The sequence below is a fragment of the Cibotium barometz genome, chromosome 59 (genome assembly GCF_041138505.1).
Source record: "Cibotium barometz isolate CiBa-2024 chromosome 59, ASM4113850v1, whole genome shotgun sequence".
In the NCBI taxonomy this organism is placed as follows: domain Eukaryota; kingdom Viridiplantae; phylum Streptophyta; class Polypodiopsida; order Cyatheales; family Cibotiaceae; genus Cibotium; species Cibotium barometz.
In genome coordinates, this window is record NC_141104.1 from 7447764 (window position 1) to 7472357 (window position 24594).

Consider the following 24594-nt stretch of genomic DNA (forward strand, 5'->3'; position numbering starts at 1 on the left):
AGTGTGCATAACTCAGACAACACACAAAAAACAGCAATGCCTGCCATAAATAGACTTCAATGTTACACAGCAATAATTAATGCCAGTGTTTCTTTGCCCACACTCTCGGGCCTCAACTTCTTTATTTCTCCCATGTTTACACTAGGTGTGATCTCTGTGGTTACTGGTATCTTCCAGCCCAAGAACGCCCTGTACAACAACATGTAATGGACATCGCCCCATATGTACACGGGACGGCTTGCAAATTTGAGCAGCAGCCTGCCGGTCTAAAAATCATCACAAAGCCTCCACGATTAATTATCATGATTATGCCTCTTTGAAGTAATTAACAGTACACTCCGCGTTAGCTTGTACAGCCCTTCAAAATATAAGAGAACATGAAATAGGTTCAAAATTGAAGTGTGGATCACAACCTAGGGCCAGCAAATCAACGGAGTCAGATAGGGCTGGCAAATCAATTGACTCAACAAGGTCCGACAAATCCACGCACTCAACAAGGTCCGGCAAATCAATGGAATCGAGGTCTGGCACTTCAACGGACTGAGATACGGCTGGCAAATCGAGGACGGAGTCAGATACGTCAGGCAAATCAATGGAGTCGAGGTCTGGCATTTCGATGGACTGCGGATCCTGATTAATTAATCGTGCACCATTCATGATGTCCTCCTCCAGCCCAGACTGCAGAATTTTCAGAGTCTCGTCCAGCTCTTCTGCTGTGAAGCTAGGCGCAGAATTGGGCACCGATGCGGTGGCCGATGTTATATTGTGATGGGCGTTTCTCATGGTGCTGCAGCCAGGAAGCGCCTGCTGCCCTCCTGCCGGAAACTCATGAAACGCCCAAGGGTTTACGCCACTTGTGTCCATCGGCCTGTCTTCTTGGCTTGATTCTTGCAATTCGCAAGCTGCGCCTGCAGCCTCACGGACTGAATACATCGGTGGCATAGCTTCTGTTGTCGCCGTCGACAAGTTATAAGAGTTCATGGTAGGCAGTGACTGGAATCCAGCCGGAAGGAAGGCAGGCGGCTGCTGTGTAACTGCCGGTGCCAGGCACGTTGCAGGACTCTTATGTCGACGTACCACCGCTTTGCTTGTCGTCGGCCTGCAAAAACTTAAATCAGTACTGCTGCTGTAATTGTTGAGAATAATGCTGTTATTGTCGAGGATCGTGTTTAATCCGCCGTGGAGTTGGAGGTGAGCGGCGTACCTCGTCGGTTTTAGGGTGAACAACGTATTGGCGGACTTAGAATTAGCGGTGGTGGTGAAGCAGCAGGGGGAGAAGCACTGGTAGCGGGGCTGCAGGAGAAGGGACTTGGTCGCGTTGTTGAAGTAACGGAAACGGACGCCAAAGGTGTCGCCGCAGCGGTGACAGGGGGGCACCGGGAGGGCGAACTTGAAGAAGACCTCCAGTCGCTTCTGGAAGTGGCGAGGCAGCTGACGAACGGGGACCGGAAGCTGTAACTGTTGGACGATGGCAACGAACAGTATTTCGTCTTCGATATCGAAGTTGTCTGCTGGTGTGGACTCAAGCGGCGGGGCAGCTGTAAGGGGAGAAACGTCGTCCGGCGGTGTCATCATCAGGCAGACCCAGAGAGCCCTTCTTTCCTGTGTGCAGAGGTTAGAGCTTCCTTTGTGCAGAAGTAGTTAGGGCTTTCTCGGGGTAGAAATCAGGGCAATATGTCCTGCGAAGAAGTTAGGGCTTCTCCTGGGAGCGGGCAGAGACAGAAACAAGGACTGTACGAGGAACAAAAGGGGGTGATGCAGAATCTTCAGGGTTTCTCCAATTACAGTGTAGCTCTTGTGTGTGTGGGGGAGTAGCACGCACCCTCTTAAAAAAAAAAAAAAAAAAAACGCGCATCTGCATTTCCCCATTTTAATTTGCATTGTACTGTTAACTTTGGTTACACTCGGAATGTAATTTGCTCGTTCCGGCGCACCGGGCAAAAGCACATATATACTAAATAAATAAATATCTATTTATTTTACTATATATATATATATATAGAGAGAGAGAGAGAGAGAGAGAGAGAGAGAGAGAGAGAGTAAAGGCTAATGTAAAGTTTTAATATATATACGTACATACATATGTATGTTTACAACATACACATACATGCATGAATGTATGGATGTGTGTAAACCTACATGTGTATGCATGCATATGTGTGTGTATACATATGTATGTATGTATGTGTGTGTACACATACATGTATGCATGCATATGTGTGTGTATATGTATGTATGTAAGTATAGATATGTGTTTATATGTATGTAACCATATATAACATACATATATGCATGTAATATATATGGTTACAGCTAATGTAAAGTGTATGTATATATATGGTTAATAATGCATGATGCAAGTGCCTGTGTACAATGTGTGCACACACACGCATAGGTCATCCACATGCAATCATTGTCAAAAGGGATTCTTATACCCACTTAAAAATATTTGAGTTTATTTTAGGTCCTATAACTTCATTTTGTCTATCCTGGCCTCTATCACATTCTTAAGGCATGTGTGAACTACTAGCCTGGAGTTGATGCATGTGACTCAAGACAACATATTAGTTCTCACGTGTTCAATAATCCATCATACATATAGACTGTCATGGGTGTGTTGACATGTGAAGGGGATCCGATGCCCCAATGGAGAGCTTGTGGGTGGATCGGGATGCGAGGAAGGACATGAATGTTGATGCTTGGTGTGGAGGGAAATAAGATGAAGAGACTCTCAGCGGAGGAGGTAGAGGAAGAAGCTCCCGCTAAAGAAGAGTGAGACATTCCTTGATGTGCTTGGAAATAATGCTATTGTGAGTTCAACACATGGCTTGGACAAAGAAATGTAATGGAGAACCCTTAATTCAATCATCAATCATCTGTAGAGGAGAGAGGGCAATCAAACGGATCAATGTATTTTTCTCTCTTTCTAGGACTTTGTGCATAAATAGATTGGTTTGTTTACCTCCTGTGGTTTATGCCCTTCCACACCAAAAAGTTTCCCTCTATATTGCTTATGTGGTAAATTAGCTAGACAAGGAGGTCTTGTAGCCAAAGACTCTATGTAAGATCTTCTTCTGTTTAGGAATGAGATTTTGTAATGTTTGAGTCCTCTTGGTTTTGTAATACCAACAATTTACTATTATTAGGGCTTCTTTATACAATATATATGTGTGGTGATTATCCATGTGGGACCCAGCCTTTGGTATGCCAATAATGCTCATCAAGAAGGGTCTTATACAAGAAGCTAAGCTTATGTGAACACTTTCTCTCATGATCTTTGATGGCAACTTGGGAAGCTTGTATGAGAAGGCTGGCGGCTTCATCTTTAACAGCTTTAGGATGATAATTCGGCTCCAAATACTTGTTTCACATATGAAGTATTTCTATGTGATAATAATATGTACTGGGTGTGAGAATGAGTAGAGTGTTTATGTTAAATACCAGTTATATGATTTATAAATACATTGGTATGGGTTATAGTGCTAAATGTATATAGAATTGGTTATGAGTCATAAAATAGGAGTGGGTACTGGGTGTGAGAATGAGTAGAGTGTTCATGTTAAATACCAGTTATATGATTTATAAATACATTGGTATGGGTTATAGTGCTAAATGTATATAGAATTGGTTGTGAGTCATAAAATAGGAGTGGGCCTTACGTCAACATGGCTTGGCAATTCTAGTAAAATAAGATACATAACATATGCCAAGCTTGTGAAGGAGTGTGGAAAGCATGTGGAGGAGTGTCGAAGTATGCATGACAGAGAAGAATCCTTCTAGAAGTCCTATGTGGACTAAGGAGACTTTTAGCATGTGTACTAGTTGAGGGGCCTTTGTTTGGGCTCCAGGTGGGGTTAACCCTATATATCTTCCAAGTCAACAAATCTTTGAATTAAGAAATTAAGAAGACACATGTCAAAACTAGCATGTGAAAAAGTGACAAGCATGTTGAAGAAACAATCCAAAGTTGAATGCTTCTTCTATCTCTCAATGTAATTCTTGAGAAGAGGGGGAGAAATCTCATATATAAGGAAGCCCTCTTGCTCACTTGTAAGGCATATACTAGCATATTAGCATATTGAGCCATAGAGTTTTCCTAGATGTTAGAGCTACCCTCACTCTTGTGTTAGTAATGGAATTATAGTTTAAGCTTGTCTACATATATGATGTGATGCATGCTTATGTTAATGTTCTCTCTTATTGTCTACTCATACCTCTTTTAGCATGTGTGACTGTGTCTAATTGAGTCTTGTTCCTCACTTGTCATAATACTTCAACAAGTGTTCACCCAACAAGGTCAAAAATGAGGAGCCTTAGCATTTAGATTGGTGAGAGTGTACATATGTTAGTTCCATTATCGGCACCTTATCAAATTCTAGGAAGAAGGGGATGAGACTTACCTCAAAGCCATTGATTTTGGATTCTTCACTCCTGCTACCGCGATTGAAACGAACTTCTTCCAAATTGGTACATGGGGGATTTAAAGCCACTACAAAGGTCACCATCTTTCTCAATAAGGGGATATGATGTGCGTAATCTTCTTCACATGTGGAAGGAAAAAAGTTGCTATTTCACTTGTTTTTTAGTACCCAACTTCACATTTTTTTTCCAAGGTGGTGATGGGATGTTCTATAAGGGGGTTTCTCATACAAATGGGAGAAATCTTCTCGAGGAGTTTTATGAAGGATTATGTGGGTTCATTATGTCGTCAAGGCTACTGCTCAAAAATCCTAGCTCTACAGGGTATTATTGGCCTTCTATTTTTAAGAATGCTTTTGCCTTTTGACATACTTGTGATATTTTTCAGACCTCTTCAAATAGCTCAACTACATAGGGACCACTTCATCCTCTTAGTCCTTTTGAAAAATGGGGGATAGACATTGTTGGGCCACTCTTTGTAACACCAAGGAGGAATCAAATTATTATGGTAGCCACCACTGATTGATCATTGATTAGCTTCCCAAATGGGCTAAAGCAAGACCTATCAAGTTTTCCAATAGGGGAGGAGTCTGCACGATTCATGTATGAAAGGGTCATTACTTGTTTTGGATGCCTAAAGGATATAATGTCTGATCAAGGTAAGAACTTTCATGGTGATGTAGTGGCAGTGAAGGTTCATACTACATTGTGGTCTTACAGATGTACTCCTAGCTCTTCTATTGGTTTTACTCCCTTTAGGATGGTTTATGGTGTTAATGGGATGCTTCTTATTGAGTATGATATTGCGACTTGGAGGACCTTAACCACACAGAGCATTTAGGAGACAAGAAATATGTTAATCATCGTCTTTTGGATTTACCTTATCTTGATGAATGTTATGTAGTTGTGACTAATATTTTGAAGGCACAAATTATGTAGAAGAAGGAATTTAATGCAAGACTAAAATGAAAATTGTCTGAGAAAGGAGACATTGTGAAGGAGTTTGATGCTCGTCATGAAAAGTGAGTTGGTAAGAAGTTTTTACGGCATGATGGTTTGGCCCATACCGTGTGAAGGAGGCACACTATGATAATGGCACCTATGAATTGGAGGATCTTGATGGGGCATACTCACATTGGGTGAATTGGGATAAGTTAGCCTTATTTCATGCACGTGGAGAGTCTTAATGGTATGCAATCAAATGCCAAGGATAGAGTTCCATTTTGGTCTAGGGTAAAACATAATATTAGAAATTTCATGTTATTAGGGCTTCTTTTTTGCAATGTATAATATATATGTATGGCAATTATCCATGTGAGACCTGGTATTTGGTATGCCAATAATGTCCACTAGGAAGGGGCTTGTACAATAAGCTAAGCATTGGGTATGCCAATAATGTCCACCAGGAAGGGCTTGTACAACAAGCTAATCATTTGGTACGCCAATAATGTCCAGTGAGAAGGGTCTTGTAGAAGAAGCTAAGCTTATGTGAAAATTTTCTACATGAGGGGCTTGTACACTGGGAAGGGGCTTGTACAAGAAGCTCAGCTTATGTGAAAACATTCCCTCATGGGGTCTAATGGCAACTAAGGAAGCTTGTATATGAAGCTGGCATCTTGTCAACATCATCTTCAATGCCTTTATGATGACTCCAAACATCTTGTTTCACATGAAGGATTCCAAGGATTTCTATATAACATTATGTATTAGGTGTAAAAATATATTGTTTTACATGAAGGATTCCAAATATTTCTATATGACATTATGTATTAGGTGTAAGAATGAGTGGAGTGTTTATTGTAAGTACCATGTACATGATTTATAAAAATACATTGGTATGGGTTATAGTGCTAAATGTATATAGAATTGGCGATGGGTCATAAATTAGGAGTGGGCCTTATGTCAACATGGCATGGCAGTTCTAGTAAAATAAGAGGCATAAAACATACCAAGCTTGTGGAGGCATGTGGATGTTAAAAACATACCAAGCTTGTGGAGGCATGTGGATGTTAAAAACACAGATTAAACTCTCCTACTCACAAGATGACTACCTAATCAAACACTAATCTTACTCTAATGATAACACTAATCTAAACTAATTTAACGTAACAAATCTAAGATGGGTAGAAATGAAGGAAACTCAACATGAGTGTGTCCCCCTTTTATATGAGGTGAGTACAAGTTGTTGCCTTTGCTTGCTCATGTGGGATTTGTTTTTTCTTGCCATGTGGTAGCATGCTAGGTACTTGACTCTCACTCCCTACCAAGACTTGTGCTCCATGGCACCATATTTCTCAACACCCCCCCTTGGTGCTATATTCTTAAGCTACTACAACGTGGTTGGATGAAAGGTTTACAACTCCAATAGCCCCCCTTGGTACTCGATTTGATACTCTCAAGTGGTAAGGCTCAGTTACAACTCCTACACCTCTCCTTAGTGCGTTCATATGCTACTTAAGAAGGATGTGGATAAAACAAAATGAGATGAGATGGGTGTCTACTCATATGATGATCCCTTTTACAACATGTAGGCTGAATTATAGGCTTGGATAGTGAGGTTCATTGATGTAGGTTTCTTCCTTTAGTGAAGTGAGCCGATGGAGTTCTCCTCGCTTGATGTTGTTGACTTCATGCTTCTTCTTTAATAAAGTGCTAGTCAGTTTGTCCATGTAGCGTGCGCAATCTTCTTCTTCTCCTAGCTTTGTGTCGATCAAGTGTCCACCATTTGGCTTTGTCTTCTTCTTGATGCTACCATTGGTGAGTGAGGACCTCATCATTGTTGCCACTTATGCTTGATGCTTTTGCCTTGCTCTCCATATAAATGTCCCCTCAACTTTGATGTTTGAAAAACAAAACCTATATTTTTGTTTCATTTTTTATTTTTTAAATCTTTTTATGATAAAGATTCTTGTGGCCTACAGAAGACTGCCTTCCTCTCTGCGCTCATGCATCATTCGTCACCTCCTATCTTTGTCTGAGCAGTCATTTTTTGTGGTGGTCATGATCATTAGGGGGCATTTGAGCATAAAAAGGGCCCTGTAAGGATCCCTAATTTTAAGGAATTAAGACTAATTTTATTGAGGCTTAAGGAGACAAAGCTTATAATGACGCCTACTTTTGGGCCTAAAAGTAGGGGATCTCTTTAATTTTTAAACTAGGATTCTCTTTATAGCTATTAAAACCACCTACTAAGATCATTGATATCTACGCTTTCATTCTTATTTACTCCACTTTAATAGTCATATTTAAAACCCCCCCCACATTCCATTTCTTTCAATCATTACTATTATTCACATCACGTTTTCTACCAACCTCTGCAATAACATTATCTCTCTCTCTCTCTCTCTCCCCCCCTTTTTCCCAAGCTCTCTTCTCCTATTGTTTGCGAATACAATAGGACAGCCCTGAGTCTATCTCCCTCTCTCTCTCTTTATCTCTCTCCCTCTTCACAATAGAATAGCCCTATTGTGAATACAATAGGACAACCCTGAGTCACTTCAGAATAGTCTCTTCCATTTTTTGAATGGCAAAAATTTCAGATTCAACAAGAGCATGGAAGGTAGACTCGTATATTCACATATTGAATGAATATGCACGAATCAAGAAAGAAGGTTTGAATACACATGAGAAACATGCAAGAAGACAATAGGGTTGGACTAATGTGGATCTTTGGGTTGATGGATAATTATATCCTAAATGATCCTTCTTCACATTGTCCTCCACCCTTCACTAATCTTCCTTCATTTATTCAATTTGTTGGAGAGGGTGAGAATGGGCTGCTTGGATATTGTAGAAGGTTAAGCATGATCGATGCATGGAGATTCCAATTCCTCCACTCACAAACACAAAGCTTACAAAGCACTTTGATTAGTGCGCAATATGCACTACAAGATGTACAAAATAATATTGTAGAGCTAGGGAAAAGAGACAAAGAGAAAGAGGCTCGCGTTATGAAGCTACAAGATACAATCTCTCATATGAAGAGCACCCCCATGGGAGCAAGAGAGCAAAAGAGGACAATCAATAACATTCAAAAAGTTGTAGTTGGTGGTGGTGCTTGCAAGCGAAGAATCCATGCAACAAGGTTAATTTTTTGTTCTTTGGCTATTATTGTTGCAAATAATTTTGATTAAGGTATTTTTGGTTGTAGTGGTTGTTATAAGCAATAGATTAAGGTGTTTTTAGTAATCTTTATTGGTTTGTGATAGGAACTTTTTGAAAGAAGCATGTGGTGATAATGGTCCTCGAGATTTTGGAGAAATATTACGACGTTGTGTGAGAAGGCGTGACATTCTTTCCATCATTCAAGACCCACACCACAAGAAGATACGTCAGGTACTCGCAAATGAGATAATGGATGACATTACCAATCTTCTAAGCATTGAGGAGGTTTAGAATGCATGCGATGAGGTGGGAATTAGCACAAAAGGATATCAAGCCCTCCATCAATTGCTAAAAGATACACTCCGCAAACAAGGCATCACAAGGAATATTTTTCCTGTCCCCAGAAAGATAAGATTAGCAAAGAGGACATGTAATGATGATGTGCAACACAATATTGGAGAATACTATTGCATCAATGATACATTAACCATTGGAGATTGGGGGAAAAAGCGAGGCACAAATGGTAAGATTATGTATCCCTACAATGAGTTTAACAATATATTTGTTAATCTACAACGTCTTCAGAGAGCTATGATCTTATTCTATGGACTGCCTAAACAATGTAAGTAATTTTCTACATTCTTTTGTGAGCTAATAAAAAAATCTTTTAAGTACTAAAACTTATCTACTTTTGTTTGGCATGCAAGGTGACAAGGTAAGTTTTGTGTTGAAAGTGGATGAGTGTTAGATTGTGAAAGGCAAGAGGTTAGAACGAATGAGTATCCTACTTATGAATGAGGCAATGGCATATACAAAGAGTGAGATCAACATGACTGAGGAGACTGAGTTACCTCTGGAAGGTTCTAATGAAAACCTAGACAATTAGACGAGTAACAAGGAGAGGGTTTGCAAGTTAAGTTTTCCCTCTTTTAGTGTCCAATCTAAGAGAGAGATATGGTGGCTTGGGGCATTTGAAGTATTGAAGGAGACACATGAAGTGCTAGCTTGGATGTTTGATAGGATACCATGGATTACCAATGTCATTAAAGTATAGATTCAGGGAGAAAAATTAGAAGTGGAGGGTAAGGGCACTTATACAATAGACTGGCATTTAGGAGGTGACTTTGAAGACAATAAAGTGCCTTCTTGGGTGTCTACAAGGTGCTAACACCCCAAATCCTTGTCCATGGTGCATGAGAATGGTGAGAGAAAAGAAACAGAAGAAGGCAGGAAGGAAGACGAAGCTAGAGAATCAAGATGATGAGAATGACACAGTGGATGATAATGTTGGCAATTGGGTTGGTGGTGTCTTGTCTGCTAACCTGCTAAGCTGAGCCAAACAGGCATTTGAAAGACCCCGAATGGAATCGTGTAATTCCATTTGAACTCAAGAATGTCCAAATTTATACTTTGCATGCATTCATGCATGTGTTTGATCGTCTACTGAATTGTCACGTTGATTATGCATTTACTATGCAAGGCAAGGAAAGATAACATGAAGCTCTTCAAAAAGTAGAGGAACTACTCAACTCAAATGGGTGCCATGGCAGCAATGTGCAGACTACTATTAACAAGAAGACCTCTGGCATAAATCATGAAGTGGCCCAGCAAGTGTCAATGAGTGGATATAAGGCAAGACATTTTCTAGAGAGGCCAGAAAAGTAAAGAACTCAAATTCATGGGACTTGTGGAAGGATTTGTGTAAATGCACAATGTTTGACTGCACCAATCCAAGCCTTGTAGTTCTACGTGAGAAGGTTTGGTCAGAGTTCAATAAGATGGTTAAATTAATGAGCAAAAGCAGGAAGAATGTAGAGGAGTACCAAAAATTTCAAGAAGAGCTTCAAAATTTTACAAAAGCCATGGTTGATACATGGGATGATACCAACATTACGCATTACATGGTAAACATGAGTTTCTTTCTACTCATCAATTTGAAATGATTATGAAGTATAGCTTCTAAATTGGTCCCGTTTTCTTTTGCAGCACATTTTGTATGCACATGGTGCATACTTCATGAATGAATATGGTTCTCTTGACATGTGGAGCACCCAAGGAATAGAAAAATCTCACTACCGAGCTAGAGGAGTATATTTCAAAAACACCCGACATGGAGGAGGAAAGACTCGTACAAATTACCTCAAAGAAATGTTCAATTGGTTCTACAAATATTCTTTTGGGCAAAAACTATTAATGGAAAAGGCTCGTACGAGTGATTTAGCAAAGGCAGCATGAAATCAAGCCAAAATTAGGATATCACTAAAGTGGAAATCTGGCACATGACCAACACGTCATGCGGCATGGAGATCATCAAGAAGACGAGAAGGAAGAATTTGGATTTAGTGTAACGAAATTTTGTATGCAAAATTTATAACATTTTGAAGTGTTGTAAATATTTTTGCTTAATATAGACCTGATAATTAAAACTTAATTATATCATTTCATTACATAAAAGATATAACAAAATATTTACAATGACAAGATAATTAACTTCTCTTGAGTCTCTTCTCTACTTGCTCTTCTTCTTCAGTAGGCATTTTTCCTCTATAACGTAAAAACTTCTTGCGACTATAACCCTTGAGTGCATTTACATCTTTTGGTCCAGCACCTAGAGCATAGCTAGCATAACAGAGGAAGTATCCGGTTCTGGAATGCCAAAATCCGGTTCCGTATCCAAAGATCCGAATAGCAGCACACTTCTCTATCATCATGACCTTATGTGTATTGTAAGGAATAAAGGAATAACCCGTATATCTAGATAGTGCCTTGAGTGTGAGAAGTGGAATTTCAACATCAGTAGAATATTTGCTGTGGTAGACAATAAATATTTCTTTGTCAATAGACGGGATGTAGTGTGCAAGAGCAAAATCTTGACCAACTCTTGCACGGGCAGCACCTCCACGTCCAAGGAAACCATCTGCATCATCAAGCTCAATCTACATTAAACAAAGAATTTAGCTTTCACATAAATTCAGTCAATACCATAAATCACATAAATTCACTCACTCAAGAACAGATAAATTACCTTCTAGTTCTCATCCTCTTCCAACTTGGATGTATCCCAAAGGTTTATGGAGCTTTCTTCATTTCCTTGATCAAGGGTGGGCAAAGGCTCTCTTCCAATTTTAGTAATTCCTAACTCCTCTTGAAGACTTTGAAATTCTAGCTATGTGGGAAGAAAAGATTCAGTCTCCTTGGCTTTTTCAAAGCACAATGACATGGCTCTAGGGGCTTCAATGAAGTTCCTATCACCTCAGTGTCCAACTTCAGAAACTCCTCTTTATGTTCATTTTCCACATCGAGTATACCCCTGGCAGCTTCACAACCATTTGCTATAATTGCAAGGCAATAATCCTCCCTTAAATTATAAAGCTTTTGTATGTGGGAGAGAAGAATAAAATTCTTACCATTTATAAGAAAGGAGGGAAGCCCAAGGAGGACGAAGTTTGATTTCAAGTGCTCTCCATGCATAGATGATCCCTCATCAATAACAATGGATGCCTTAAACTTTGCCACATCAAACCTTGTGCTTAGAAAGCTCTCCTCATCACCAGAAACTAGGTCCATAACCTCATCATCAAATTCAATCTCTGTGACAAATGAAGCTTGTGAGACCTTTTGACCCTTCTGAACTTCCAGTTCATCCTATGTGTAGTCCTCTTTGTTTGCATGAAGAAATAGATAAGCAACAAATCCAAAGTAGTACTCAAGAACTTTGCACTTTTTCTTGTGCATAGAGGGCAGTGTTCAAGACAAATCTTTATCCTCTTATCTTCTGAATAGGCATCCCACCTTCTTGGCATGCTCTTCTTTTCAGATGAGGATAGGGAAAAGCTAGACATGTGAACATATTGTGATGATCCCTCATTTATAATTTCTGTACTAACCAATTTACTATATGCCTCCCACTCTTCCCCTAACATAGAGCTTGTCATGTCCTTAACAATTTGTTCTAAATTAAAGGGCACATTGAATATAGGCTCAACATCTGGAAGACGTTCATCATGCCCAACCCTCCTTAATAAATCAAATAGGTTTTCATTGGCACTAGGCTCATCTATTACCTCTTCAAGTATCTCTACATCTTCCAAAGGATCATAGCGGTGAACCACTTGCTCCATGCTCGAATTGCTAGCCACGGTGCAAGAACGAACAACTAACAAGAAGTGGAATTACCTATCACACGGTGAACTGAAGGCACGAGTGAAGGGGGAAGGAAGCCAATCCATTGCGCGAGGACGAAGAAAGGACTAGAAACGAATTTCCTTATGCACTGTGAACTGAACGTTGAACTGAAAGTGCAAGTGGAGGAAGGGGCAACGAAAACAATCTACGACGGGAGGAAGGAGGACCAAAATAAAAAAATTTAAATTTAAACAAGGCACAACTATATATAGATATTATTAGGATTGACATCATACATGTACGACATAAGTGAAGGGGGCTGATGTCACTGAAATGTGCCGTTGTACCACGTGTAGGGTTGACATCATCACCGAGGAGCCACAATGTCATCCTCATAATGATGACATCGCATTCTATAAAAATGAGAAAATATTCTTTTTTTTGTCGGGTACCATTGACGGCGCGAGTAATTTTTTAAGTGATTATTTCCAAACTTTTTCACAGCATCTGCAATCCTCCCTCTACGGCACGAGTAGACCCTTCCGTCAGGCTTCAATAATCCTTATCACACCGTGGACAACGGCTTCTCAACCTCCTCCCTCTACGGCGCAAGTAGTCCCTTCTGTCAAGCTCCAATAAACATTATCGCATCGTGGACAGTGCCTTCTCACCCTCCTCCCTCTATGGCACGAGTAGACATATCCGCCGGCAGGCTCCGATCTCTCTTATCAGATTGTGGACCACGCCGGCCCGTCGCCACATTCTCACCCTCCTCCCTCTACGGTGCGAGTGCTTACTTCCATCAGGCTCTGATCCTCCTTATCGCACGGTGGACAGCGCCGGCTCGTCGCCTTCTCTCCCGATTCCTTCCACGGTGCGAGTGTAGTCTCTCCCTAGACAGATTCTTGCTTCCTCGCAATATGGCCTCAATATGGCTTGTACAAAGCAAATTGTGAGGATGGTTTACCCATATCCTTGCAATTCCCCCAGCATTGAAAAGGAAATCAAAGGTAGATAACATTAAAGTTGAAGAAGTTACTTCCCCTCCCAAGAAGAAGAAGAAAAGAAAGTTGGTTAGGAAATCTAAGCCAAGTGATAAGAGTTCTAGGGAGGAGGACGAGGTGAAGGAAAAGGTCTCACATGTGCATGATAGCTTACAGACCCTTGTGTAGTTGGAGAAGGCCAATTCTCATAGGCTTGCCCAAGTACCAGGGTAGCTAATTTGCAATGTTGGCCCAGTGGAGAAAGACTATCTCTATATTGCACCTGGGGACATTAACATGCTTGTACAGAAGGATAGGGAGTTCAATGACAATGTTGTTCTCATGTGTTTAAGGTATGACTACATTTTTCACACATGTATATTTTCTCATATGTTAATAATGTAAGAATATTTTCTATTTTGTTCATTCTTTTATAAACTCTTGTAGGGCACTGATGAAGGAATTGCTTCCAAATCAAGTCAACAAAATATTCATTTGTGATCCCTTAGTGTCACCTGTATTGATTGATATGAAGAAGAAGACTTCCGAGCTGGCATCCTGTTTCAAGCCAATGAGAAATAAGAACATTTGTTTTGTTGTTTTGCCATATGTAGAGAGGTTCGTCTCTAACTGATGATTCCTATGTGTTTAAATATTTGACATACGATATTTGCTTTCTTAAATATTTCTTTTACTTTTTTCCAGTGGACACTGGAGTGCTTGTGTTATTAATCTTATGAGAGAAGGACTTTTATTTTCATGAACAGCCTAACTAGCATGCATGGGAAGATTAAATTGTAAGTAGTTCTCCTTAATAACTTGAATATTGAGCTTCATACTTTATTTTTCCTTATATTCAAATTTGATTTTTAATAGGGCATGTAAGAGAGTTATTGCAACTATTGAAGATGAATATCCAAATTTGAAAAAGGAGGCAGAGTACTCGCAGAGTATAAGTTTCTGAATCAGCCGTGGCTTTACAAAAAGATTCCACCTCATGTGGATGGCATGTGGATGGCATGTTATTGCCAATGTGTGGAAATATCTTTTGACTAAATATACCGAGATTGATAGCATTGTAGGCTAAGTTAAAAACCCGCTATTTTTACAATAAATCTTTACTTAATTTTTTAACTTATTTTCTATAGTTTCTTCATTCTTAAATCTGAGAAATTTTCTTAATTTGACATACTCTTGGATATCACGATTTTTGGATGTGGAGTGTTCGTGGAAGAGCTATCAATATTATTTTGGATAATTCAATTACTCTGAATGATCTTGATTCTCCACCACCCCCAAGGCAAGTCTCTCCATCTAAGAAGAAGAAGAAAATGCATGTACATTAACCACTAAAGCATTTTATGTTTAAGCAAGGAACTCTACAAAAAGAAACCAAGGGTGCTTCTCAACAAGGCACACATAAAGAAACCAAGGGTACTAAATCAGGAAGTACCTCAAAGAAAAGTGGGTGCCAAGAAGGGTGTTGGCAAGAAAGCTAAGAAGGAACTCAAGTTCAAGTTTGCTCGTAAGAATAACCATAAACAGTCAAAGGATATGGACATCTAGATAAAGGAGGCCACAAAACCAGAGAAGACAAAGGGGAACACGGAGACAAAGGAGGCCACAAAACCAAAGAAGACAAAGGGGGACATGGAGACAAAACCAGAGGAGATGGAGACAAATAGAAAGCTTCATTCTCCTCCCTATTTATCATTGTAAATATTTGTAAAATTTCTTCTAATTTTATAATCTTGTTTGTAAAGATTGAGAAATTCTCCTCATTTTGTGATGTTTTTTTACTCAAAACACATTTGTACTTGAGTTTGTAATGGTTTTGAGATATTATGCCATAATTGTCATCTCGTGACTCGAGTACATCTCTTAAAGGAAAATATTAGAACTCTTAAAGGGCTTCATAAAAAGAGCTCTAAATATTGTAATTCTAAAAGAACAACATAAAAATTTACAAAGGCACAGCAAATCACAAGATAAAACTTTTCATTGATGAATTACATACATAAATTTACAAAATCCCAAGAGTCTAAATAGACTTCATAAAAAAACTCCAAATCTTTCTTATTAAGTCATGCTTATACAATCATATTCCCACTTAGCATCTACCAAGGTCTTCGACTCCATGAGGACTCCATTCGCATTGAAATCTTTCTATTCTTCACCTTGAACTATGCCCCACTTATATCCTCACATCCCATGATGTTGAGGTGCTCCCTAATATTTAGGAGGCTCCAATTCCTGCTTGCACTTACAATTTCCACCACATCATTGGGCAACCTAACGCATATGTCAAGAGGAAAAACAACTTGTTCATCCACTTGAAATGGTAGCCAAGTACTATTTTTCTTCATCCACCATTCGTAATAAAAGCGAATGTATAAGGTAGCACGAGCTTTAAGATACCGAAATGTAACACTGAACTCTACTATTTTGTACTTGAATGTATCATCCTTATGCTGCCCCTCTACAATGTTCCACTGCTCTCCAAGCAAGGCAACCATGTCATCACCTAGTAATTTCTTACACACAAACATGGTAAGTGTTTGTGAGAAAGTAAATTGATTGAACATCTTAACAAAAAGATGAATTGGATATACCCAAGTGAGACCCACAGATCAATATGGTTTTGCAAACTTCAAAGATCCTTCTATGTCACAAAGCATCTTTGATTTCATGACCATAACCATCCAAGCATCAGGAGTTGGCCATTCAATAGAAGAGAGGAGAGGAGATGTGATGATCTCTAGCTTACCAAACCCACCGTCATGCACTGGCACCACATAGGAGTGCCGGTAAAAGAAAATCTTTTCCTTAAGAAGGTCTGCACTGGTTTTACAAGAAAACAATACCTCACCAATGTCTGCATGGAGCGCATGAAATGTTCTGGTAAGGCTTCGTAATGGTTGCTCCTCTACCAAGTTGGAAGGAAAAATATCTGCAATCCAAAAATAAGATCATTAAACATGAAAGATGTAGCTATCGTAATATCACATGCCTCCTTCCTTCCCTATGATACTTATAGTTGCATGGGAATCAAGTTTTTTTACGAAGATGTATGTCTCGTGCCATGTACACATGTTGTACACATGTTGTACAATGGCCACCAGGTCTCCATTGCTCGATTTTTTGAATCCCTCTAAATGACCCTTCCAATGAAGCTCCATTACATCTCTCGTCGAACTCGCGAACCAATAGCAGTAGGCTGCATTGAAAACCCAAGCACCCTTGGCGAAATGCCTCTCTCACCCAAGCACCATCATCGTCCCTCTTATTGTACAGTGAGATCTTCTTAATTTCATCTTTTGGTCTTCTTCGTGGTGCAACCATATCAATTGTGAAGCTATAGTAATGAGATTAGGGTTGAGCGAATGAGATAGAGAAAGAAAACGCGAAGATGCTATGTAGATTAGGGTTTCGGGCTTGATGAATATTAAAGAGATGGAAGAGGAAGGGAGGAAGGTTAACGAGAGTTTAATTTGGACGTTCAAGAGAGAAAGCGGACATGAAAATGAAATTTATGACTATAATGAAATTTGAGATGGGTTTTTTGGGGGAAAAGTGGCTTTTGGGGGAATCTCAAAAATTTTAAAATTTTAAGGATTTTTTGAGCCACGAAAAATGGTGGGACCATACCTACCCTAACGCCCCTACTTTATGAAAGGGACAAGTGTAATTATTAGTACTGAAAGCCTAGTCCTCCTCCCTACAGCCTAGTCTCCCTCCCTATATTCAAAGGAGACCAAATGTGCACAATCCTCTATTCCTATTGGTTCATTTCTAATTACTTTCATTAGCAAAAGGCCCAAAATATGTTCAAATTCCCCTAATGTGCTACACCTTGTTGGTTATAAGTGCCACTGTAAGCTACAAGTCTTTATTTGTGCTTTCTCTATTTTTGTGCTTGTAGAAGTTTGGATAGTCACTTTCTCTTCGTCTTTGTTGCTATGCTATTCAAGTTTTGTGGCCACCCTTTTGTGCTGCTTAAACAAGGATGCCTAGCTGCATTTACTCTCTCTCTCTCTCTCTCTCTCTCTCTCTCTCTCTCTCTCTCTCTCTCTCTCTCGACTACCATTTGAAACTTATTAAACTATGCTATTGAGAGTTGCTCTGTGGGTGTTACGTTAGATGGTGCTTTCTCTACTCTTCTCTTGCATTGGTGACTTCTATTATGTTGTTGCCATTTTTTACTGACATTAGGGGAAGCTTGAGATATTCTAGGGCCCTTTAAGAGCACACATGATTAAAAAGAGGATTAGTAAAGGGTCCAATGGGAGAATGCCAACTTGGAAAAAATGTTAGGTGGTCCCTTTCCTTAAATAGGTGTGGTCAAAGATTTGGGTCCTATAAAATGTCACTTTAAAAGGCTAAATGCCACTTTTGAAAGATAATAGTGTCACTTTTAAATACGAGGACATCACTTTTGAAAGCAACTAAAGGTCACTTTTAAAGTGTCATGTCACTATTACAGATATCACTTTTCAAATTGAAAATTCTCCTTTCTTGTATATCTCACATTCCCCCTTTTTCACATGCATAACTCATTTTTACTCCTTTGAGCACCTCCTCTCTCCCTCCCTCCCTCCTTTTTAGCACCTCCCTCCCTCTTCCCTCGTACCCCCTCCCATAGCTGCCCCTCAACCTCCCAAACTCCAGTCCACCTCTCCCAAGATCCACTCTCGATTTCGCGCCTACTCACATGTGTTTTTCTCACAACAAGACCTCTTCCCTCGTACCCCCTCCCATAGCTGCCCCCTCAACCTCCCAAACTCCAGTCCACCTCTCCCAAGATCCACTCTCGATTTTGCGCCTACTCACATGTGTTTTTCTCACAACAAGACCTCTTTCCTCTCAAGCTCGTCCCTTTATCAAGTGATCATCTCACAATAGCACAACTCTATTCTCTTGAGCTCGGCTCTTTCTCACAGGTGCCTTTCTTGATAGACCACCTCCACTCTCTCCTTTTGTCCATTTCTCACCTTTCTAAGCTCTTCCTCTGCTACCTGCCATCTTCCACCTCTCTTTATCATCTTCCACCACATCTCAATTCTATTTCAACCTTTTGTATCACATCCTAGGCTTTGTAGCACCCTTCATCTACCCCTTCTAGATCTGTAGCACCCATACATTGTCATAGAAGCTTGTACAATGATTCCTCCGAGTAGTAGAACAAGACCAAAAGCCATCATTGAGTACATGAGATCAAGAAATGTGTAGGACAATGATACACAATGGATTTTTACTCTATATACAGTAGGCTAATGTGGGTTACCATCATGCAACCATCTATGAAAGAGGTTCATACGGTTCCAAGAAGATTTTTCTCATCTCCTAGCTACCATTAGATAGGAAGAATCCTTGATTTTCAAATAAGTAAGGATTTCAAATATCTGGTGGAAGTTCAACATGTCTATCCACCATCACTACAGAAGTTGGAACCAATACAACGTATAAAATTTGGAGTAAAATGCAAGTACAAACTTGTTGGCTGATTGCATGCTTCCTTGAGTTGTTATTGGTTGTTTTGATGTTTTTGGTGTTGTCTTTTTTATGTATGCACGATATGTTTCCATCAAATTTTGTTGAGTTGTAGCCCCTAGAATGCTTGACAAGGTCTTTCAAAGCACTTCATGATGCAGACATTGTTGAGATCTTATATGCAAGAGAGAAAGCATGTATGCTTGTGGTGACGAGGTTTTCTTCTACAATGCCTCCTACATTGTCCCATCATCTCAACATGGCTATGTGAGACTTTAATGTCTCTCTCTTCCATCCCTAAATAGCCAAGAATGTCTTGGCCGAACAACTTCACCATTGAAAGCTTTCAACGAAGGCTGCATGTCAATGTCCATGCCTCCATGAAGTTCACATATGGCGTACATAGAGACAACTTAGCTTGGTTCATATGACCAGCAAGTAGGTGGTTGCTTCACCTCTGGGTCCTAATATGTCTCGGGAAGCATCGACGTCAGCAAGATGCAAGCCCTTTAAAATGATGAAGACTTAGAGGTAACTATTTTTTATGTAGCTTTTCTCCTACTACTACAATGTTAGATGTGGGAATGCAAACTCACAGACTCATGGTTGCAAGTGTCATTTCCTATCGACTCTTTTGTAGGGAGAAAAGGAGGAGCCCTAGGAAAGTTTGAAAGAGATGCTATGCTTGGAAACTACCTAGGTAGCCTCTCACCCTCAAAGGGATTCACCTAAAAATATGTAACTATAGCACATGAGTTCAAATGAAGGGGTTTTTTAATTCAAAAATTTAAGGTAAATTTACATTAATACATTTACATAAGGGTTTAGATAAATACATTTACAAAGAAGGGTCTACATAAATACATTTACAGAGAAGGGTTTACAGAATTATATTTACAGAAATACATTTATAGAGGAGGGTTTACAGAAATACATTTACAGAAGGGTTTTTTTATCGATTTTGAAAAAAAAACCCTGTAATCCATAAATAAAAAGGGGCCATTTTATTCATGAAAATTTCACAAGTAAGGGACTTCTTAACACAAGTGATACATAGGGTTTCTTAATAGTGCACCCCTCGAGCTCTCACCTTCGGTGCTGCGAGTGGTCGATGCCCACTCGTAGCACCGAAGGTCGATGCCCACTACCCAAATCACACAGCGAAAGAGCTGCTAGAGTGCAAAGCACTCAGTAAAAGCTGTGCGAAGAAGGCATCACCAAGAATTCCAACAAGGCATTGTTAGTACTCAGGAGCACGCCTATGTTTTGTTTTTGCAGTAACTACCCTAGGTAGTTACTCCCTAGGTAGTACTCAAGAGCACGGTCGTGTTTTGTTTATGCAATAGCTACCTAGGTAGACTCCTGCTTTCACTTTGTCTACTGGGAACTTGGACCCACATGAAATAGCACACTCCCTTGGAACACACTATAGGGGCCTAGCTGCATAAGTAAGTTTAAAGAAGGCCACAAAAATTTGTAATCAATTTGACCACTGGGCATTTGAGATTCGATTTTAATATGAGTTTCTTTCTCAAATCTATGTTTTTGTGTGAAAATTGAGTAACTTTGAATGTGTGAACTTTAAATGATGTGGTAAACCACGTCAAAACACATCCCTTACATATGTCTCAGAAGGTAATTACGTATGCCGCACCATTACAATGTCTAAACATATACTCCCCAAGAAAAGGGATGTCAAGAAACTATCAAAGAAAGCAACCAAGAGAGTCAAAGAAAGCACTTGAGATGGAGAAACCTTCAAGTTGGAGTACACACACAGGGACATACCTTTGACCAATTTTCCATGCATGTCACCTACATATTTCACTACAAGCATTATATTGTTTTTCATATCTTGCATCTCACGGAACACAAAAACACATGAACCTATAACTAACCTCATCAATGCCAACCCTCCAAGTACATCTCTTGATGGGGGACCATGGTGGGTGCAAGAATGGCCCATGGTACAACCCATCACCTGGAGAATGCTCAACCTTACAGGTACCTCTAATGAGCTTCAATACACGTAACCTCTAATGAGCTTCAATACACGTAACCTCTACTTCGACTCCAATTCAACACCAATAAAACCTTAATCTTGCAGATGGGTGGAAGCATGGTTAGGTGGTACCAAAAAGTGGTGTCATTGACACTCCTTTTCGTGGTTTTGAGGGTGCTTTGAGGACATTTTTCAAGATTTCATTAAAAAATTATTGTCTTTGTTTTTTTCCTCCCACATCTTCTTGTCCCATAACAGCTTCACGAGCCGATGGAGTGTTGCCCTTGGAAACATGCCAAAGACAGCTACCCCTCAGTAACATAATCACACGTGAAATCAAAGACTTGGTGTTTCACTTTTGGGCGTCAGAGACATGTGTATCTCCAAAAAAAAAAGATGTTTGTCGTAAGAGGATTGGGCAAGGAGCTATTATCAAGCATCCAATCCACTTGCTCGATAAGCCTCAGATACCTATCTATTTCTTTAATGGCAAAGGCAACAAAATTTTTGGGTGTCCATAAGAGCTATTCTCATGGAAAAGCAACAAAATTTCTAGGTGTCCATAAGAGACATCTAAGTGCAACAAATTCTCGACTACACTTGGAAGATGATGGAGTGTTGCCCTTGGAAACATGCTAAAGACAGTTTCCCCTCAGTAACATAATCACATGTGAAATCAAAGACTTGGTGTTTGACTTTTAGGCATCAGAGACACGTGTATCTCCAAACAAAAAAGATGTTTGTCGTAAGAGGATTGGGCAACGAGCTATTCTCAAGTATCTAATCCACTTGCTACCTATCTATTTCTTTAATGGTTTTTGTTAGTATTGTCCAAAGGGCAATGCTATTGGGGATGTTGGAGTGTTGGTTTGTAATGGAGTTTGTAAATTCATGTGGAGACAAATACTGAGGTCAGCTGACATCATCAAAAGTCTTCCATTTACTAATTTTGTGGGTCTTTTACTTTGAGATTTTGTATTGTGATGTTTCACCCAATGTACACTTGCATTGCCATATTTTGAATATAGAATGACCCCTCATTTGAATGACAATTTTTACCTTCCTCAACCTCATCTAGTTTTTTCTCCATGTTTTATTTTCTACCGTACTTTGTGTTGTTATGTTTTTTGCTTTCAGTACACTCAATGCTCCAGTGCTCCCTACGCCTCTTGTTCTTATTACAATCTAGACTACTCAAAATTACTTACATAGTAGTTGTTCTTATAATCTAGACCGTCCACAAACACTTTTGAGAAGCACATCAGTGTCTTTTTAGTGTGTTTATATGCTTAAAGCAGTGAAAAAATGCTTAAGAGTTTGATAAATAACTTTCAAGGAGAACATAAGTGTTTTTTGCTATTGTTATGTACTTATAGCAGTCCAAAAGTACTTTTGAGATTGAAAAGAAGTTAGCAAGCACTTTTTAGTTTAAAAGTGCTTTTAAGAAGCACACAAGTGTTTTTTACTTTTGTTATCTACTAAAAGCAGTCCAAAACACTTTTTGAGATTGTAAAAGTGATGTTCAAAAATCATAAGTGGTTTTGAGATTGGAAAATTGCTTTTCAAAAGTCATAAGTGGTTTTCAAAAGTAGCTAATGGTTTTGAGATTGTAAAAGTGCCTATCAAAAGTCATAAGTAGTTTTTACTATGTTTATCTTGCAAAGAAAAGCACTTTTGAGAGGCACATAAGTGTTACAACAGTTCACAAGAACTTTTTGAGATTTGCAAAGTGCTTTTCAGAAGACATAAGTGGTTTTTATTACGTAGATCTACCAGAAAAAGCACTTTTCATCTTAAAACAAGTACTTTTAAGAATCACTTTTCATCTTAAAACAAGTACTTTTAAGAATCTCTTTTCATCTTAAAACAAGTACTTTTAAGAATCTCTTTTCATCTTACTAAAACCACTTTTCATCTTAAATCAAGCACATTTGAGAATCCCATAAGTGTTTTGTGCTATTGTTGTCTGCTAAAAGCGCTAGAAGCACTCCAAAAGCACTTTTTGAGATTTGAGGCTTCTCTAAAAGAAGTGTTTTCTATTGTTGTTATCAGCTATAATTTTATTGTCTCAAATGCCATTTGTTTTGTTTTTCCATATTGTAATGGTTGTTTAATGCTTTAAGCTCTCTCATGTGACTGAAAATTTATTCTTCATGTAGGCGGAGCTATTCAAGAGATTTAAGTCAACCTATCCCCATGTCGAGATCTCGTTGAGATGCTTTGAGGGGTTGAAGCCCTATTCTATATGATAATTGAAAGACAAATATACTTATTGCTGCGTAGCTCGCATGCAAATGATGTTTCTCAAGGATGCTTTTAATTATATGCATCAAAGGCTTCATGATAGAACATGCATGTGTACTTGCTCTTTTTGTGTCAAGAGTCTAGGCAGTTTTACCTGTGCAGCAGCTCATTCTCTTTATAGTGGCGTCACATCTATATGGGAGTCTTTGCTTTGCACAAAAGCTAATAATTATGTGTTTAATGATAGAAAATGTATTTTTGGAGCGTGTTCTCATTGTGGCACAAAAAAGTTAGCTTTGTGTCCAATTGAGACAAGCAATACATCATTCTTGCTGCCTGTTAAGGTGTTTCAAGACATAGAACAAGTCAACAAGGATGTTGTAAAGAAAAAGAGGAAAGATCTCATAGTGGTGCAAATGGGATGTTTGGATTTCATATCCTTTTTCAAAGACAAAATCAAGAGCTTCATGGTGCATAACTTCATCTATAGATGGCAAGCTCAACAGTTCAAAGGCTGTCTAACAAGGTTTCCCGATGATGTAGTGGTCTCAGTGATTGACTTTACAAAGAACTACTCGTTTAAGGAACAAAATGAGATTCAGTCTATGCATTGGTACTGTGAGAAAGTCACAATATTAGTACACATTACTTATATTCACGCCAATAAAGATGATGTGAAAAAGACTTATCACTTCTATATCTCTAATGATAAAACACATGACATTGTTCGTCCAGCATTGTTTGCTTTTGCATGACATGTGGCTTAAGGATCAAGGGCATGAGTTGAAATGTCATTGGGTGTGGTCAGATGGTTGTGCATCACAATTCAAGGAAAATCGTCCACTCTATTTTTTGGCAAGATACTTTGCCATGACTGGCTTAGAGATGTCATGGAATTTTCCATGTTCAGGAGGGCACGGAAAGGGAGAGCACGATGAAGCAGGTGCAGTCATAAAACGAGAGTTGCCACATGAACAACTAAAACCAAATGGATGCGTGCTAAAATGTGCACGTGATTGTGTTACTTTCTTGAGGACACGATTTTCTCACAATGATGTGCACAGGGTCTTCTGGAAGATTAAGGAAGGTTATGTGTCAAGAGAAAATATGTGGGATTGCAAGCGCATATACAAGTCCCGCTCTATTCATCCACCCACTAATACATGTGCTATAAGATGTCAAACACTATCATGCTTTTGTGATCAATGTATGGATGGGCATTGGAGA

The 24594-nt window shown here is 39.3% G+C and overlaps 1 protein-coding gene across 1 annotated transcript; it reads right to left on the reverse strand.

The window, feature by feature from the left end:
• Positions 1–360: 360 nt before the first annotated feature.
• On the reverse strand, positions 361–1647 carry LOC147605440 (uncharacterized). The gene is made up of 2 exons (XM_086793320.1): positions 1205–1647; positions 361–1099 (listed from the first exon to the last, which is right to left on the reverse strand). The coding sequence occupies exons 1-2, from the start codon at positions 1573–1575 to the stop codon at positions 361–363; spliced, it is 1110 nt and encodes a 369-aa protein (XP_086649446.1). The 5' UTR covers positions 1576–1647.
• Positions 1648–24594: the final 22947 nt, after the last annotated feature.

What these genes read in the sequence shown, in the direction of transcription:
- LOC147605440 (XM_086793320.1), bottom strand. Translation starts at nt 1,575, where the DNA reads ATGATGACACCGCCGGACGACGTTTCTCCCCTTACAGCTGCCCCGCCG. An exon ending in TTCACCCTAAAACCGACGAG is followed by an intron (nt 1,100 to 1,204) that starts GTACGCCGCTCA and finishes AAGTTTTTGCAG; the next exon opens with GCCGACGACAAGCAAAGCGG.